Source organism: Numenius arquata, chromosome 5 (genome assembly GCF_964106895.1).
Source record: "Numenius arquata chromosome 5, bNumArq3.hap1.1, whole genome shotgun sequence".
In the NCBI taxonomy this organism is placed as follows: domain Eukaryota; kingdom Metazoa; phylum Chordata; class Aves; order Charadriiformes; family Scolopacidae; genus Numenius; species Numenius arquata.
Window position 1 is genome coordinate 68670432 of NC_133580.1, and position 16390 is coordinate 68686821.

Genomic DNA, 16390 nt, shown 5'->3' on the forward strand with positions numbered 1-16390 from the left:
AGTGAAATCCAGCCTCCAATGTTATTTATTTCATCAAATAAAACCAACTACATTGTAATCAGCATGCTTGCCATGAAAGGAAAATCTCAAAAGAATTTTTCCCAGTATTTTCATTAGAGTTTAAGATAGAGTCTAAAGCCAGAATCAATACATTTCAACAATTAAAATCAGAAGTTAGTTGGATTGCCTCAGTTATAAGTGCAAATATATACACAGAGTTAAAAAAAAGGGCTAATATATTCCCTCTGTGCCAATATTTATTTCATGTTCAGAATAGAATATGATTCCTTATCCAGACAATCACAAGACTTATTTTTTTTTAACCATACCAAATGAGAGTAGCAGGACACTTCCACGTCTGTACCAAATTGGAAGAGTTTAGATTTCTGCACATAGCTCTCGACATGACAAAAAAAAAAAATCATACTAAACTTCACAGCAGTCCCACCATAGCAAATCTATGAAACTCTTGAGACTTACAAAGATCTTAGAAAAAGCCTGAAGGAGGAAAAATAATAATCCTCTAAATTGATGATACTCTCCATTCATTAGAAGCCAATATTTCAAAAAGTAAATCTAAAATAATTGGGATGTGTCCTAATCGGAATGATTTTTCAAATACAATCTTTACAAAATGTGCAAAACTTTCTAGAACTTTGCAACTCCATCCATTCAGGTTTGAGTCACCTATGGTTTCGAAGTTTGCGTTTCAAAGAATATCTCTGAATAATAGCCCCTGTTCTCAGAAATCAATACTTCCCACTCAAAATTACACAAGTCTTTACTGGTAAAATTTCAAGGACCTACACACACACACTTTACAGTGAAGCTATTCTCTCCTATTTTTCTAACAAATAAAACTTTAATGTGTGAAATTTTCAGGTAAGGAGAAGAAAAAGGGTCTTGAAATAGAACTAAGCTGCACTGAGTATCTCTTATACCAAAATGTAATGCACACCTTGCCCTTCTGAACAGCACTTGAAAGAACGCTCCTGCAAGAAGCATGAAATATCTTCTCAAGAGAGAATAAGTAAAAATCTGGAGAAAAGTGGAAAAACTCACCACGTATTTACTGAAACGTATCAACACAAAAAAAAAAACCAATGCTTTTTTTCCTTGGAAAGGAAAGTTGATTTCTAGACAAGAGAAAATACACATCTAGACCTCAATGCAACGTTTGATATTGCACAACATGAGAAATTAGTTTAAAATAGATGAAGTGAGAACGAGTGTAATAATTATCAAAAAGGAGAATGTACTATGTATAAAGAACATGGGAAAAGTTGCACTGACAGGGAAGACAATGATAAGTTGCCAAGATGAAATGAGGCTAAGAGAGCCGTTCCTTTAGGCTCACCATGGAACCAAATTATTTCAAATATCATTAAAGTATCTGGAAGAAAAAGGAGCAAAGTGCTGACGACACAAAGCTCTGAGGTAACATTAGCAGAAAACAAGGTCAGGAATATCGTAATTTAGTCTGTAAGATTTTAACATCAATCAGAGAACCAAGGGAAATCCATGGAATTTAGTTATAAACATAGTATGCATAACATGACCACAGTCCTATTGATTTTACTGCAGAGGAGGAGGACATCCGTCCAGCCAGTTGTCCATTTGTAGGGGCTGAATCCACTATTCCAAAAAAATACTTCTAATAGCAGTGGTTGCACATCTGGCCTCAGCACTACTGCTCAGCAAGGAGGAATTATCCACAGAAAGAGCGTAAAAGACTGAAAAGCTGAAGGTCTTCCCGTCTTCCTTCAAGCCAGTGGTTATTTCTTGTGCCCTTTGAGATGGAAAGCCCCAGTGCAAACCACAGCTGCTCCTCCTCTAGGCACTGGGAGCATCCTTTCCCCAATGACCTCATCCTCTGTCTTTTCTCGCTCTGACTCTACCTAATGATGAAAGCACAATATTTATCTAAAAAACCCCATATATTTTTGTCCTGAAATAGCTGCTTGCTTGTTTTAACAGAGTGCAGAGATCCAAGATTAGAAATAGAAACAATAAACCTGTAGATTCCTGCAAGTGCAAGATGTGGGTGAATGGTGCAGATTTTCTGTGCATCTTCACCTACGTTTAATATATATAGTATTTTATTGAAGCTACTGAACTTGCTCCTCAGTATTGCCAATGTTTCAGAGTACATTTACAAGCTAAAAGTGGACTCAAAAACTCTAACAAGATGAAATTACTGCAGAAATGTGTTTATTTTAAACATTATTTTCTTATAACAAGATCCAGTTAGAAAAGGTAACGTTTTAGAAATTAAACTATGTATGCCATATGAAAGTTCCTTAAAATGACAATTCCACTTTCAAGAAAAGATTACTGTCATGTAGTTTGCAGAGATCAATACCGTAAGTCTGCAATACGACAGAGATTTTTTTCCCTTCAAGCCACTAAGAAAACCAATATAACTTAATAAATAGGGTTTTAATTATTTTCACACACTCACACCAAGAAAGGGCCAGTAAATGTAAACGTTCAGTCAAAAGTCAGTGTGTTTAGACTAAGGTCAAACTGAATAGAATTGACACAAACAATTACTGTGATGGGTTAGGACAACAAATGGATGTAGAAATTAGAAGAGAAGGAGGAGAGTAAATGGCAGATCCGCCCTTTAAACAGTGCTATATAAATTTTAAATTGACATTAGTTTAATCCTGATGTGTTTCTCAGAGCAGTGGTTCACACAGTCCTTGTGACCCATTTCCTTCTCTTATTATACCTCAACACACACCGAGGGAGGTGATGGGATTTCTTATATCAAGCTTTTAATGAAGTAGGGCATTTCTCTCTATTCACTCTCTGCTACGACACGTTTAGAGAAACCTAAAAGCCACGAATAGCACATTTGTTAAGGCTGGTTCATATTTGTGGAATATGCTTTTACAGGAATAAAGGATGAGGAGACAAGGTTATTACTTTCAGAAGAATAAGCATAATAGTCTAACTTTTACTTCTTGAAATCAAGACAGAAAAGATACGTAGATGGAGAGATTAATACCTCTGTATATGGGGAAGAGAGGAAAAGAAAAGATGACATAATTGAATAAGTCGCTACTTAAAATCAGATGGGTGTTAAACCAAGCATCCAGTGTCACCGTTGCATGTTGGACGGTCACAGACACAGGGTTCCAACTGCTTGAAAATGGGACACTAATTTTGGGGCATGTTTACCTTCTAAACTCCTGCTTCCCTCAAAGCAAATACTACATATTATTACATGGGAGACTTAAATCCAGGTATTATGTAAAAAAAACCCAACAAAATAGGACTGGGCAGCACATAAATCAGATTTTTCCACTATATATTTGACCTATGTTTCCTCTCAAGTGTCAGATCTAAATTCCTCGTCCTTTTTAAAGGCCCAATCTTTCCAAGTCATTCAGTTGCTCAAGTATTTCATTCTAATTAGCTTTGTAGTTTGGAGGCATCGGGTTATAAAATAGAAATTATTATTATCATCAACATATAAAATAATTACATAATTATGTAGAAAATATATGCTTTATAGATAATGTAATCATTATATGATTATTGTAAAAACATGAATACCCATAATGTCTATGTCTTAAAAAGAAGTCAGCCCAACCCTCAGTAAATCAGTAACTTTTATAAAGCAGCAGTAATCCAGACGCTCTGGGACATTTTGCCCCAATGAAACAGCTATAAAATAATTGCCATCCTCATGTCCCCACATGAAATCTCTAAGTTTTAAAAATATACGTACCGCTGTAGAGTTTTATCATGTCTGCTGTTAGAAATCTCTTTATTATCAGATATGCAGTGCCAGGCTCGGGTAGTGAACTCCAGTGAAGAACTCGTTCTAGTACATTCTCTGTATAATGCAGAGGACGTTCTGAAAAACACCAGAGGAAAACAAATAAATATGTTGAACTTTAAAAAAAAAAAAAAAAAAAGCACACCAACGTTGGAAGCCCTTAGAAGACACCCATGCCTATACACAACACTGTCTCATTCATTTTGAGCTGTAGAAGAAGAACACTGCTTTCAAAATAAGACAATTAGGTACTTCATTGACTTTCTGCAGCAACAATTCTGCTGGCAGGGTCTGCACAGGTAATGAATATCAAATTAAACAAGCAGCAGTCAAACGTTCAATGACTCTTCCGTATTGAGTTATGAATATTTTCTCCCATAAAGACACTAAATACAAAAGTTTGGCACACACAGGGCACACCTAAATATGATGAAACTGAGCGGAGACCTGCAGCTACACTGGGCCTCGCTGGCCTAGGCCCAAAGATGGGTCATCAGCACTACCAACACTCTGCAATCAAAACCCAAAGAATGTGGAGCAGTTGCAGTGAAAAAAAACCCCAATTGATATAGATTATACTGTCTGTTAATGATCAAAGCAGACAGAGACAGACTCTTAGTTTTATTAAATTCCTTTTACTAGGAGGGGAAAAGTATATTGTCTTAACTAGGTCTTCTCCCTCTTGCTGTGGTTGGGGAATTTCCAGACTTGCTCTTTTACATTCCAACCTCACAAAAAGAGTACAGCAAGATTAAAATACCAGTAGACAAAGGTATAGAATAGATTGTTTGGGTGCACTTCAACACTTCTGTTGCTCAAACACGCATTTGTTGATAGGTATCATCCATCCTCAAAGAGAAACTCAGAGACCCTTTTGCAGGATGGAAAACCGGCAGTGATAAGAATGTCCAGCCAGTATTCCACACAACCCCCAGTTCATACACCAAATGAAAGTAGGAAAGATCTTGCAAATACTCCCTAACTCTGCATTCCCAGATCCAGCAGAAATCCAAGTGCGACACGTACTGCAACACAGCCTGAGGTATCACAGAAAGCAACACCGATGTGGATGGAGACCATACAGTTCCTCTCTAAATTAATCCTTACTCCGCACACACACCCCTGAAAGCTTTCAGGTGCTCAGCAGGGAGCACGTACTATAATTCATGAAAGCACAAAAACCTTATTGATGGCTTTGTTCAGGACAAGAGGTAACGGGCACAAAGTTGAACATAGGAAGTTCCATCTCACCATGAGGAGGAACTTCTTTGCTGTGAGGGTGGCAGAGCCCTGGAACAGGCTGCCCAAAGAGGTGGTGGAGTCTCCTTCTCTGGAGACATTCCAAACCCACCTGGACATGTTCCTGTGGGACCTGCTCTGGGTGATCCTGCTGTGGCAGGGGGTTGGACGAGATGATCTCCAGACACCCCTTCTAACCCCTACAACTCTGTGATTCTGTGGGCTACAACTTTGAGCAATGGATACAATTATCATTTCATCTCCAAAGAGAGATTTTTTTTCCAAAAGTTCTGAGCTCCCATTTGGATACCAATTTATGTGGGTCAGGCCTTGAGAAGAGCTGGATACAGCACCTGGAAAGTCACACCCGTGTCATGTTGGGTCAGGCAGTCTAGCCCCGTGTCTCTTGAGTACTGACGGGAAAAGTATGTCACCATAACCTCATTTTTCATTTCTGCTGGAGCAGACAAATATGAAATGTCAACAGCTGCTTTGGGACTGTCCGGCACCACACTCCAGCAGAACATATTTTCCTGAACACCTGAACACCAGAGCTTCAGGAAGCGGCAGCCACAAATAGCACACTCAAGTGACAAAAAAACCCTACCGCTGTTTTGGGATGCAAAAAACCTACCTTACCTGTAGAGTTGCTATACCACTTATATAAATATTTTTTTTTATTCAGACATGACAATAAAGCAGCCTTGCAAAAAAATATCATTCTGCAGACAGCAACTCAATCCCTACTTTATAACTCCATTTTTTTTTATTTCAATGGTCAAGCTTCTAAAATGTCTTAACTTTTGGGAAACTGTGGACTCTGATGTGATAAAGTTAAAACGACTTGTTGCCTTTGTACAAGAGAGAAAAATCCATTTTAAGGAGAAGAACTTTACAACTCAAAGGCAGGAAACACTGGCAAATCACCACATCTTCCTGGAACGCCAGCACTCCCGGAGTAAACACCTACTGTTTTATTTATAGTTACATTTAAGACCATCTGTCATCATGGATTACGCGGTACATAAATCATCGTGCTGAAATGCATTAGCTATTTTACTGGCAACACACCTCATTTACAAACTATCCATCAAGCACAAATTACTAAAAAAAAACCATATACACCCTATTCTGTAAAAGCATATGGTATTGAATGTTCAGCATTAGGTTAGATAAAATTATCAATTATTTAAACTTTTCTATATGCAAATAATTTAGTTGACTTTCAATATTGCAATTTTAGTATTTTGAAGAGCAAGCAGTCAATTGCACAGACGTGCAATTACCCTTTTACTTAGGTCATCATATGCCGGTAAATATCCAAAACCAGTCATTTTCACCTTAAACAACATTAGCCATCAGGAGAAAATTACTTTTTAAAAAATGTAAGTTTCTAATTTTCTTGCCTTCTCAGGGTTCGTTTTCAGGGCAGTATTCTCTTAAAAAGTAAAATAACTCTCATAAAACTCCAGGATTGAGTGTCCGAACTCCACAAACCGAACACCACCAGGCACTGGGCAGGTACCACACCATGGAGGGAAGACAAGTAGAAAATTCTTTTATATTAGAAAGACACCGTGATCATTAATGTATGTTTGAAGCAAATAAGTGAATTTTGTTTCTATCGTGACGTGTCAGAATCTCTACTTATTTACAAATGCCTTAGATTAGGTAATGTTCAATGATGTTCATTAAATGATGCCAGTAAAATCTATTTACAGCAGCAAAGACTCAAGGAATTTTTTAGTTCTTTAGTGTCACAGATTATTTTTCTCTTTCATTTTCTCTGTGTTCCAGACTTTTTGAAAATCTGCTACATTCAGCTATAGCACCACAGGAGTCTGAGTAAGTGCCCCTTACTAGATGCATTAATTCTATTTTTCATCATCATTAATTCAGTTCACCTGCTCTGATGCACAGATTCTTCCAGAAAGGGCTCCATAAAGCAAACATTTCACCAACGCAGCCTCTACTGATTTGAGCTGGGCACTGAATTGGGACCTTATTTAGTTTGCTTTTTGCTTGTTTCTTTTGGTTTTGAAACACTGGTGTGTCATTTCTGCTTTGCGTTGTCAACTCTTGTTTCAATGGGTTATGCTATAAACCCCTGCCAGTATTTACTGTCCTATACTGGGCTCGTAGCATCTCACTTTAAAGTTAATTTGGCCAATATGCCACAGCCATTAGCTCAGGCAACACTAAAAATACTAGTTGTTGCACCCAAATACCTCAAGAAGCTGCTGTGGGGTCCATCTTTTGTATTTACTTTTACGTTCTCCTGGCCATATCTTGTTTAGTTTTCATTTGCCAGCAAGTGTTATATATTAAGAAAATAAAAATCCCTCTTCAAATTTTTCCATTACTCAGTCAACGGAAATAGGATTTCTAGAGTACTTGTAGGAGTTATCAGGACTCCTCTAAAGTTAATAGATGCCAGCTTTCTTTGTCAGGCGACACTCGCATCTATGGATCTAGAAATGAATTCTGTACGTCACAGCTCTACCCAGCAACCCCAGGAGGCCGCAAGATGCAAAGAGGGATCAGGATCATTTATTTTAGTCAAAAAGGAGAATGCACTTCCATGTCGCTATTGCTCCTGCCAAGGTCAAGCCCGGATATATCAGGAATATTAGTAAATCTGAAGAGATGATTGAAAGCACATCTGAAAATCGAGTACAAAAAAACCTATTCAAACAATCCTGAAACATTTAGTAATCTTTGTTTTCTCCATTTTCTTTGGTTTTTTTTTTCTTTAACTTGAAAATACATATCTTCACTACAGAAACGAACTAGTCCGCAGTCCACTTCTGTAACATGAAATAGTAAGAGCAGCAACTTATGAAGTGCAAAAAGGCATTGCTTTTTCCTAAACGTATATTTCTGTCCCCCATTTATTCTTCAAAAATCAGATGATGAATACTCACCAAAATACTATGTTTGGATTAAAAAAAAAAAAAAAAACTCTATTACTTTATGTCAAGTATCTCTAGCAATAAAGTACGAGCTCCAGCACACATTAAGTGCTCCCAATGTTAAAACCTCGTTATGATTCATGAATACTGTGACCGTGTGACATTCGCTCCTGTCGGTAGCAGAACCATATTTAAAACAGATGTTTCAACATTCTGATAAATATACCATAATGCCACTTGCCATAACGCAGGATTACACACTTTAGGCCTCCTTTTTCATCTAGACAGATAAAATAATTGACTAAATAATAAAAAAGATCTTTTCCCCTAAGTATTACACGTATTTTCTGAAAAACGTTATTCCTTGTAAAATGAACTGCTGACATTCTAATGAAAATAAGTTTCTTCTTTGAAGACCTACTTTACTATAGCTGATGAGTAATGAACTGCGAAGCAGAGTAATATAAAGAACATTTTTTCCGCCCCCAATTTATAAGCATTTTAAAACAATTCATCACATTACTTCTGGCAAAGTGTAAAAAGAAATCATGTAGATACCCCAGTAATCACATGTAGAACAGTGGCACAAAGGGTCATTTTTGTTTTGTTTCTGTGAGCTTTTTAGTAACTCTTTAACTAAGCTTTTGATTATGTTCAGTATTGAAAAATAAAAATAATAACATTTGATGAACATGCACAAATCTAAGCGTCACTAACCTAGTTCTCCATTTTCAAGGACTTCAAAAGCAGCCCAAATATCATCTTTGTTGGGAATAATGTTTTTGATTCCTAAAACATCATTAGTTAATTCTTCTGCTTCCATCAAAGGTGATACCTGTAATACAATTTGAGTACAGTTTATAATATATTACAACTACTGATTTATGAATTATTTTTTTCAAAATTTTCCTCCCTGCAATTCACTTAAAAAAAAACCAAACAAACCAGCAACAGATTTACTGAGTTGGAAACCCATAAATTATTTGTCAGACCCCAGCACGCTTTGATTTCATGGAACAAAATAAGGAAAGTTATAATTTTTAGCTGACTGATAACTCAGGAACTTGAAACCCCTTTTCTCTAACCTTGAAAAATTAGGGAAAAAAAAGAAAAAAAAAAAAAAAAAAGCCTTGATATGTTTTCTTGGGTATGGGAAGGTAGATATTATAAAAGTACCATTTTTTTCTACTTCCTTCTTAACAATATCTGTCTTTTGTCATTACAGAAATGAAATATTTTTTCTTCATCATCCAAACAATAGAGGATGACTACATGGAGAGGAGTGTGTTTAAAATACACTACCAGTTACAAGGCTGAAAAATCTCAATTATACAGTAACAATCTTTGGTTTGCTAGCACTCGAGGAAAGCAGACAGCCACTGGCAGAAAGAAGAATCAGGAGGAAGGTCACTTAAATGGCCTTGTACGATTGAACAAAACCAGCGTTAACTGTGTATTTGTTACTATTCTTGTGTGTTGCACCCATACAGCTGCGAGAATTTATACCATTGTTTATTGCAGTAAAACTAAACTAACAACATAGAATCATAGAATTGTCTAGGTTGGAAGGGACCTTTAAGATCATCTAGTTCAAGCACCTCCCCTTTAAAATTTTATCATAAAATTCTCCTTAAAAAAAGGTAATAATCAGTCTTTATAAAATTTAGGCAACAGAGAAAATTTAAAAAAATATTTAAAAGAATAGTGATAGATATAAATTCATACTTGCGTTATGCAATTATATAAAAACACGTATGAAAATAAATTTGGCGTGCTTCATGAGAAAGTGCATAGTGAAAACACTGTACCACTTTTGTACACTAACCCTGATGATAATACTACAGTCTGGCTCCTTTCTTTCCACATAAACTTCGATAAGCAGATCTCCAGCTTGAGAAACCTAAAACAAAACAAAACAAAAAAATTAGGCTGTCTTAAAAATATTTAAAATATCCTTTTAAATAGGAAAAGTACAATTACTATCTAGTCTACTAAACTCAAACTTCTTTTTCCACCCACTTACCTACAAAGATAGTCCAAATGTTGACTCGAATGGGAAAACCTGCACTATATTCACTTTAGTTTGACAAGTGTAAGGAAAAAACCAACTCTATTCACAGATTCAGGAGGAAAATTCAAAACCTGCCTAAATCCAACAGAATAATATCAAACAAAAGGAACACACTGTACAACCATACATTCAAGAGCAGGAAAACCAGGGAGAAATTAATTAAATGGGAATTTTAAATTGATATTTAAGATTACAAAGTCTAAGACTGCATGTACCTTAGTATCTTAAACTGCCAGAACCATAACTGTGATTTAGAGCTTAGCCAGGATCACTTCAGAGCCAAACCAGATCAATAGAATTTAAAACCATGAAAAAGGACAGGACAGGAATTCCAAACTAAAATGAGTTTGTTAAAAATCAGAGGAAAATTTACAAATAACCGAATAAATGGTCATATATCCATATGTACCTATCCAGATAATCACAATTTGTTACTACAAAGACTGACAATGAAAATTTGTCATTGCATAGTTAAAAAAGGAATCAAAAAAAATGCTCTTGTTATCAACCTCTTAAATACAGCTCTGCAAATTTGTTGGAGAGATATCTGCATTCCATGTCTAACTAGATAAAGAAAATGTACTACATAATATATAATAGCTTAATATACTCAATACCAACAAACATAATTTAAGAATGTCTAACAATATTAAACTTACAAAGAAACTGGAAAGTCAGTAAATCCATCATTTTATGATGAAGGAGGAAAATCTCATTCATGAAAAGGAATTTAGTATTTTCCATCATTAGTGTATTTGCTAATCTATGACAAGAAATTTATCTTCATGGATGAAAAATTACTTTTCTACAGTTAAAAATGCTTTCAGGTTTTGCCTGTTTTACTTCCCTTGCAGCATAGTGATAAGCATCTTCAGAAGATTGTAATTCATCCCAGTAAAAAAATACTTTCTAACACTAAATACATGGTGATGATAGCATAGGAAGAAAAACTAAGCCAGAAAAATGGGCCTTTCAGCAGGTGTACCCTTTTATTAATAAGCCAATATGAAGAATTAATAATCAAATTAAAGAACAACAATTTGTGTCTTAATTTTGAGAACAGTATTCAGTGATGCTACTTATATATTACAACAAACAGGACGAGGTTAAGAAAAGTAAAATAACTTCATATACAGAATAAGATACAGAGAAAATGATAGGAACAGGTGAGCGTGGGGATACATTTTGACTAATTTACAGAAGCTCAAACTATATTTCTATAGAAAAATAAATGGCAGCACTCAATTTTAAAGAACATTAACATTCTGAAAAACGGTGACTTTAAAGTTAGTTTAGCCTCTGAGAATAGAAAACTAATGGAAACATTTGTGAGGAAAAACATTACAAAGGTACTTTGAAGAAAGCTGCTTAATTATAGTGGCACAGACTCAAAAAAGCTCATTTAGTTGTAAAATTTGCTTTTCAGATGATATTACAGAAAAAGGTTGGAAATAAGAATGAAGCTGACATTTGATTTCCACTGGGCTCATGTAAACAACTGTATGGAGAGAAAATGTGATATAAATTACAGCAGCAAAGAGAAACAGCTGGGGTAAGTATATGGTGGACAGAAAATGAAGAGCGGCTAATGAAGTGCCACCTGGAATGGAACTTCAGCCATATTTCAGACATGAGAACATCCAGGCCTTCAGCAGAAATTTGGTTGGGTTATTCCCTGAACACTCTGCATCACTGGCCTGGAGATAATACTACTATAGCAACCCCTATACTGAAATGTATTTAGTACCTGCATCCCTGATTTTCATAGAATCACAGAATGGTTGTGGTTGGAAGGAACATCTGGAGATCATCTAGTCCAACCCCCTGCCAGAGCAGGGTCACCCAAAGCAGGTTGCACAGGAACGTGTCCAGGTGGGTTTGGAATGTCTCCAGAGATCACAGAATCACAGAATATTTTTGGTTGGATGGGACCTTTGAGATCATCGATTCCAACCAACAAAAAAAAAAAAACAAAAAAAACCCACACCACCAAAACCAAAAAAACCCCCAAAAAAATCCCAGAACACCAAACACCAAAACCAAACCAAAACAAATACCCACAACCACACACAAACCAACAAGCTCGGGCACTAGAGCATGCCCTGAAGTGCCATGTCTACACATTTCTTAAATACCTCCAGGATGGAGAGTCCACCACCTCTCTGGGCAGCCTGTTCCAGGGCTCTGCCACCCTCACAGGAAAGAAGTTCCTCCTCATGTTTAGATGGAACTTCCTATGTTCAACTTTGTGCCGTTCCCTTTTGTCCTGTCACTGGGCACCACTGGAAGAATTTTCCACAAATATGCACACATTCTGATGCAATAATGTCAGACTGTCAGATGTTAAATGGATTCTTACACACAATTCTTAATTGTGGCTGCTTGAGGCCTAATTTGGCAACCACCCACACTGTGGGCTGCACCATGCCAACAGTTTTAACAGTAACCAGAAGCCTACCCAAAGAAGATCCCAAAGAGCTACCTCTTCTGCATAAACCTGAAGTCCAGCCTCCACACTACATGGTCTGCGTGTGCAAGTCTTCCATATGGATGGTCTTGCACACTCCTTACAGGCTGCTTCTATTCTGAAAATGTTTATTGCTCTCTACAACTCCCTGAAAGGAGGATGTAGCAAAATGAGGGTTGGTCTCTTCTCCCAAGGAACAGGCGATGGGACAGGAGGAAACAGCCTCAAGTTGAACCAGGGGAGGGTTAGATTGGATATTAGGAAAAATTTTTACACTCAAAGGGTTGTCAAGCCTTGGACCAGGCTGCCCAGGGCAGTGGTGGAGTCCCCATCCCTGGAGGGGGCCCTAAAAGCCGGGCAGACGTGATGCTGAGGGACATGGGTTAGTGATGGGTTTTGTCAGTGTTGGGTTGATGGTTGGACTCAATGATCTGAAAGGTCCCTTCCAACCTGGTATTAATGAAAGCACCAAATGCTAAGTTGGACTTAACAACAGCAGTTTAGAAGAAGTTTATACGGCCAAGCCTGGTAAAATATAAAGTGTAGGCATCCATATAATCTAGTCTTTGAAATTGAGTAATATGCACTTTATATTCATGACAGAAGTCATAAATGTAAAATATAACAAAGAGGAAGGTCAATCTTTTTCAAAAGCACTTAGTGTTAGTCCAGCTCTGGCTCTAATGTATTTCCCCAGCAAAAACTACTAACACTATGCATAGTTAGGGAAATCTTGAATTCTTCTAGGGCAAAAGCTGTATAGAAAATCTCAAAACAGCCTTGTAACCTAAAAGAAGCTTCTTTAATCAGTGGGCAGGAAATACTTTGAAATAACAGTGAGTGTACCGTCTTCGATCAGAATTACCCCCTTCTGCATTCAAGTGGGCCCAGGCATTACACGTCCATCCATTTCACATGGTACGTACACACGGAGTTTCAGAGAAATGTATTTTTAAATTGAAACACTAGTTACATTAATCATGTCCACCGCTGAAAAATTGGCAACTGGCAAAAAAATGTTCCAGAGCTTAATTCAGATGGGAAAAATGTTCATAGGCACAATCAAGTTGCCCCAAATGACAGTCAGGCTCCTGAGGACTCCCTTCTTCAGTTGTTATATTCAAGGGGTAACAGGCTGAGATAACAGAGAGAATGCAGTCCCTGTCCTTAAAAGCAGTTCAACCTTCAATTTATCAACCATTAAAGCCAGAGGTTTTGTTCCGATGTCCATTGCTCGTTTAGAAAACTTAAAGAGAAAAAAGGCCATTCTCTCCAGGGCAAGTGGACAGGCTGAGAGAGTTGGGGGGGTTCAGCCTGGAGAAGAGAAGGCTCCAAGGAGACCTTAGAGCCCCTTCCAGTCCCTAAAGGGCTCCAGGAAAGCTGGGGAGGGACTCTTGATGAGGGAGGGGAGCCATAGGAGGAGGGGGAAGGGTTTGACACTGACAGAGGGGAGATGGAGATGAGATGTGGGGAAGAACTTCTTTGCTGTGAGGGTGGTGAGAGCCTGGCCCAGGTTGCCCAGAGAAGCTGTGGCTGCCCCATCCCTGGAGGGGTTGAAGGCCAGGTTGGAGGGGGCTTGGAGCAACCTGGTCTGGTGGGAGGTGTCCCTGCCCAGGGCAGGGCGTTGGAACTGGATGATCTTTAAGATCATCCTGCCCAAACCATTTCCTGCCCAAACCATTCTTTGATTCTATGATTTTTCTGTGTTTAATTTCACAGTAGCAATCCTCATCTGGGTTCCCAAGGTCACAGAGCGAGCCAGGGAGAGCTTCTGCACCTCAGGTAAAGTCACCCCTTCTGCACCTAAGACCTTTGGACATTCACAACTCTGTGGTAGGCAAGCACAATAACTCTTGCCTGAAAAAAATATAAAAAAATAGAAATTCTGAGGTGGAAATCATAGCTGTGGTGTAATAACTTACTCTAGAAATTATCTGAGGAAGCACCTAATGAATACAGCAAAAATTTACAGATAAACCCAGGCGATAACATGATTCAGTCAAATTTAATATCAGTGACATGTCACATTAGGAGGCTCAGCAGGGAGACTCCATATCCAGCTGAGACTCTCTTATACACCATATCTCAGTATTTAGCACTTATTTTCTACATTCTTTGGGGTCCTTTTTTCCCATGGGATGAAAAAAAATAGATTTTCAAATATATGCATTTAAACACAAATTCCTAATGCATTTCGTTTTAGTCCTTTCTCTCCCTTTAAACTGAAGTAGGAAGTGCCATTTTCTTCAATTTTCTGTTCTACTCATACAAGCATCTTCTCTGAAACTAAAAGTAGTCATTTCTAGCAATGTGTTAAGAATGAAAGAGAACAAATGTGACAGTTGCACACCACCTGAAAATAAGAAGCCTTTTCACTGCTACCATCGAAATTTTAAGCACTATAAAGCACTGCAAATAATCCTTTTCTATTTATGAGGCCTCAGTGGATAAGCAAAGAGCTCCTGACTGAACTCAGAGGTACAAATGAAGTGTAGAAGAGAGTGAAGCAGGGACAGGTGACCCAAGAAAAGTGCAGAGCTTCTGTCCCATTGGGCAGCAATCAGGTGAGGAAAAACCAAGGCCAACCTCAAGTTGAAGCTTGCAAGGGATGCAAAGGGCAAGAGGAAAGGACTCTACCAGTACAGAAAAAGGGAGACAAAGGAAAACAGGCCTGTTGCTGAACAGGGCAGGGGACCAGGTGACAATTCACACAGAAGCAGTCAAGCTACTCGGTGCCTTCCTTGCCCCAGTTTTTACTGATAAGACTGACCTTCAGGAATTCCAGGCCCCTGGAACTGGAAGGAAGATCTGGAGCAAGGAAGATTACCCTCAGTGGAGGAAGACCAGGTTAAGGAGCACTTAAAGAAACTAGATGTACCTAAGTCTGTGAGGCCTGACAAGTAGGATCCACAAGTGCCAAGGAATCACTGATATCACTGTAAAGTCACTCTCACAGGAAGGGTTCAAGTATCCATCCCATCTTCAAGAAAGAAGTTGTGGGGAGCTACAGGCCAGTCAATCTCACCTCAGGTATTCCCTGGGAAAGTGATTGAGAAAATCCTCCTGGAAAGCGTGTCCAAGCGCACGAATGAGAACAAGGTGGTTGGAATTAGTCAGCATGGATTTATGAAGGGGAAATCCTGCTCCACCAAACCCGTGATCCTCTACAGTGAAGATACTAGTGGGTGAAAAGATAGCAGCAGTTGTCATTTACCTCAGTTTTAGTGAAGTCTTTGACAGCGTCTCTTATATTATCATTGACAAAGCACAGGTTAGGTAAGTAGACAGTAATATGGAATGAAAACTGGCTGAACAGCCAGGAGACCATTAACCTTCATCAGTGACCTGGGTAATGGGACAGGGCATATCCTCAAGAAGTTTGCAGATGGTACTAAACTGGGAGAGGTGACTGACACATTCAGAAGGACCTCAACAGACTGGGCAGAGAGGAAACTCATAAAGTTCCGCAAGGGGAAATCCAAGTCTTGCACCTTGGAAGGAATAATCCCAGGTATCAGTACACACTGGGGGATAACCAGCTGGAAAGCAGCTTTGCTGAGAAGGACTGTGATGTCTCAGTACACAAGCTGACCATGAGACAAAAACGTGCCCTTAGAGAAAAGAATGCCAATGGCCTCCTGGGCTACATGAGGCAAAGCACCGTCAGCAAGTCCAGAGAGGTAGTTCTTCCCTTCTACTCAGCACTAGTGAGGCCACACCTGGACTACTGTGTCCAGTGTTGGGCTCCTCACTACAAGTGTCCTGGAGCTACTGGAGAGGGTCCAGTAAAGAACCACCAAGATGATGAAAGGACTGTAGCATCTTTCACATAGGAAGAGACTGAAAGAGTTGAGACTGTTCAGCCTGGAGATGAGAAGGCTAGGGAGGAATCTCACCAATGTGTACAAATA

The 16390-nt window shown here is 38.4% G+C and overlaps 1 protein-coding gene across 1 annotated transcript in view; it reads right to left on the reverse strand.

Annotated features, from left to right (window-relative positions):
• Positions 1 to 16390, reverse strand: part of ARAP2 (ArfGAP with RhoGAP domain, ankyrin repeat and PH domain 2) — a 120188-nt gene that overhangs the window by 14736 nt on the left and 89062 nt on the right. The window contains exons 24-26 of the mRNA XM_074147318.1: positions 9767 to 9841; positions 8659 to 8776; positions 3740 to 3868 (exon numbers count right to left, since the gene is read on the reverse strand). Of these exons, the coding sequence (XP_074003419.1) occupies positions 3740 to 3868; positions 8659 to 8776; positions 9767 to 9841 (322 nt within the window). The remainder of the gene's footprint in view (positions 1 to 3739; positions 3869 to 8658; positions 8777 to 9766; positions 9842 to 16390) is intronic.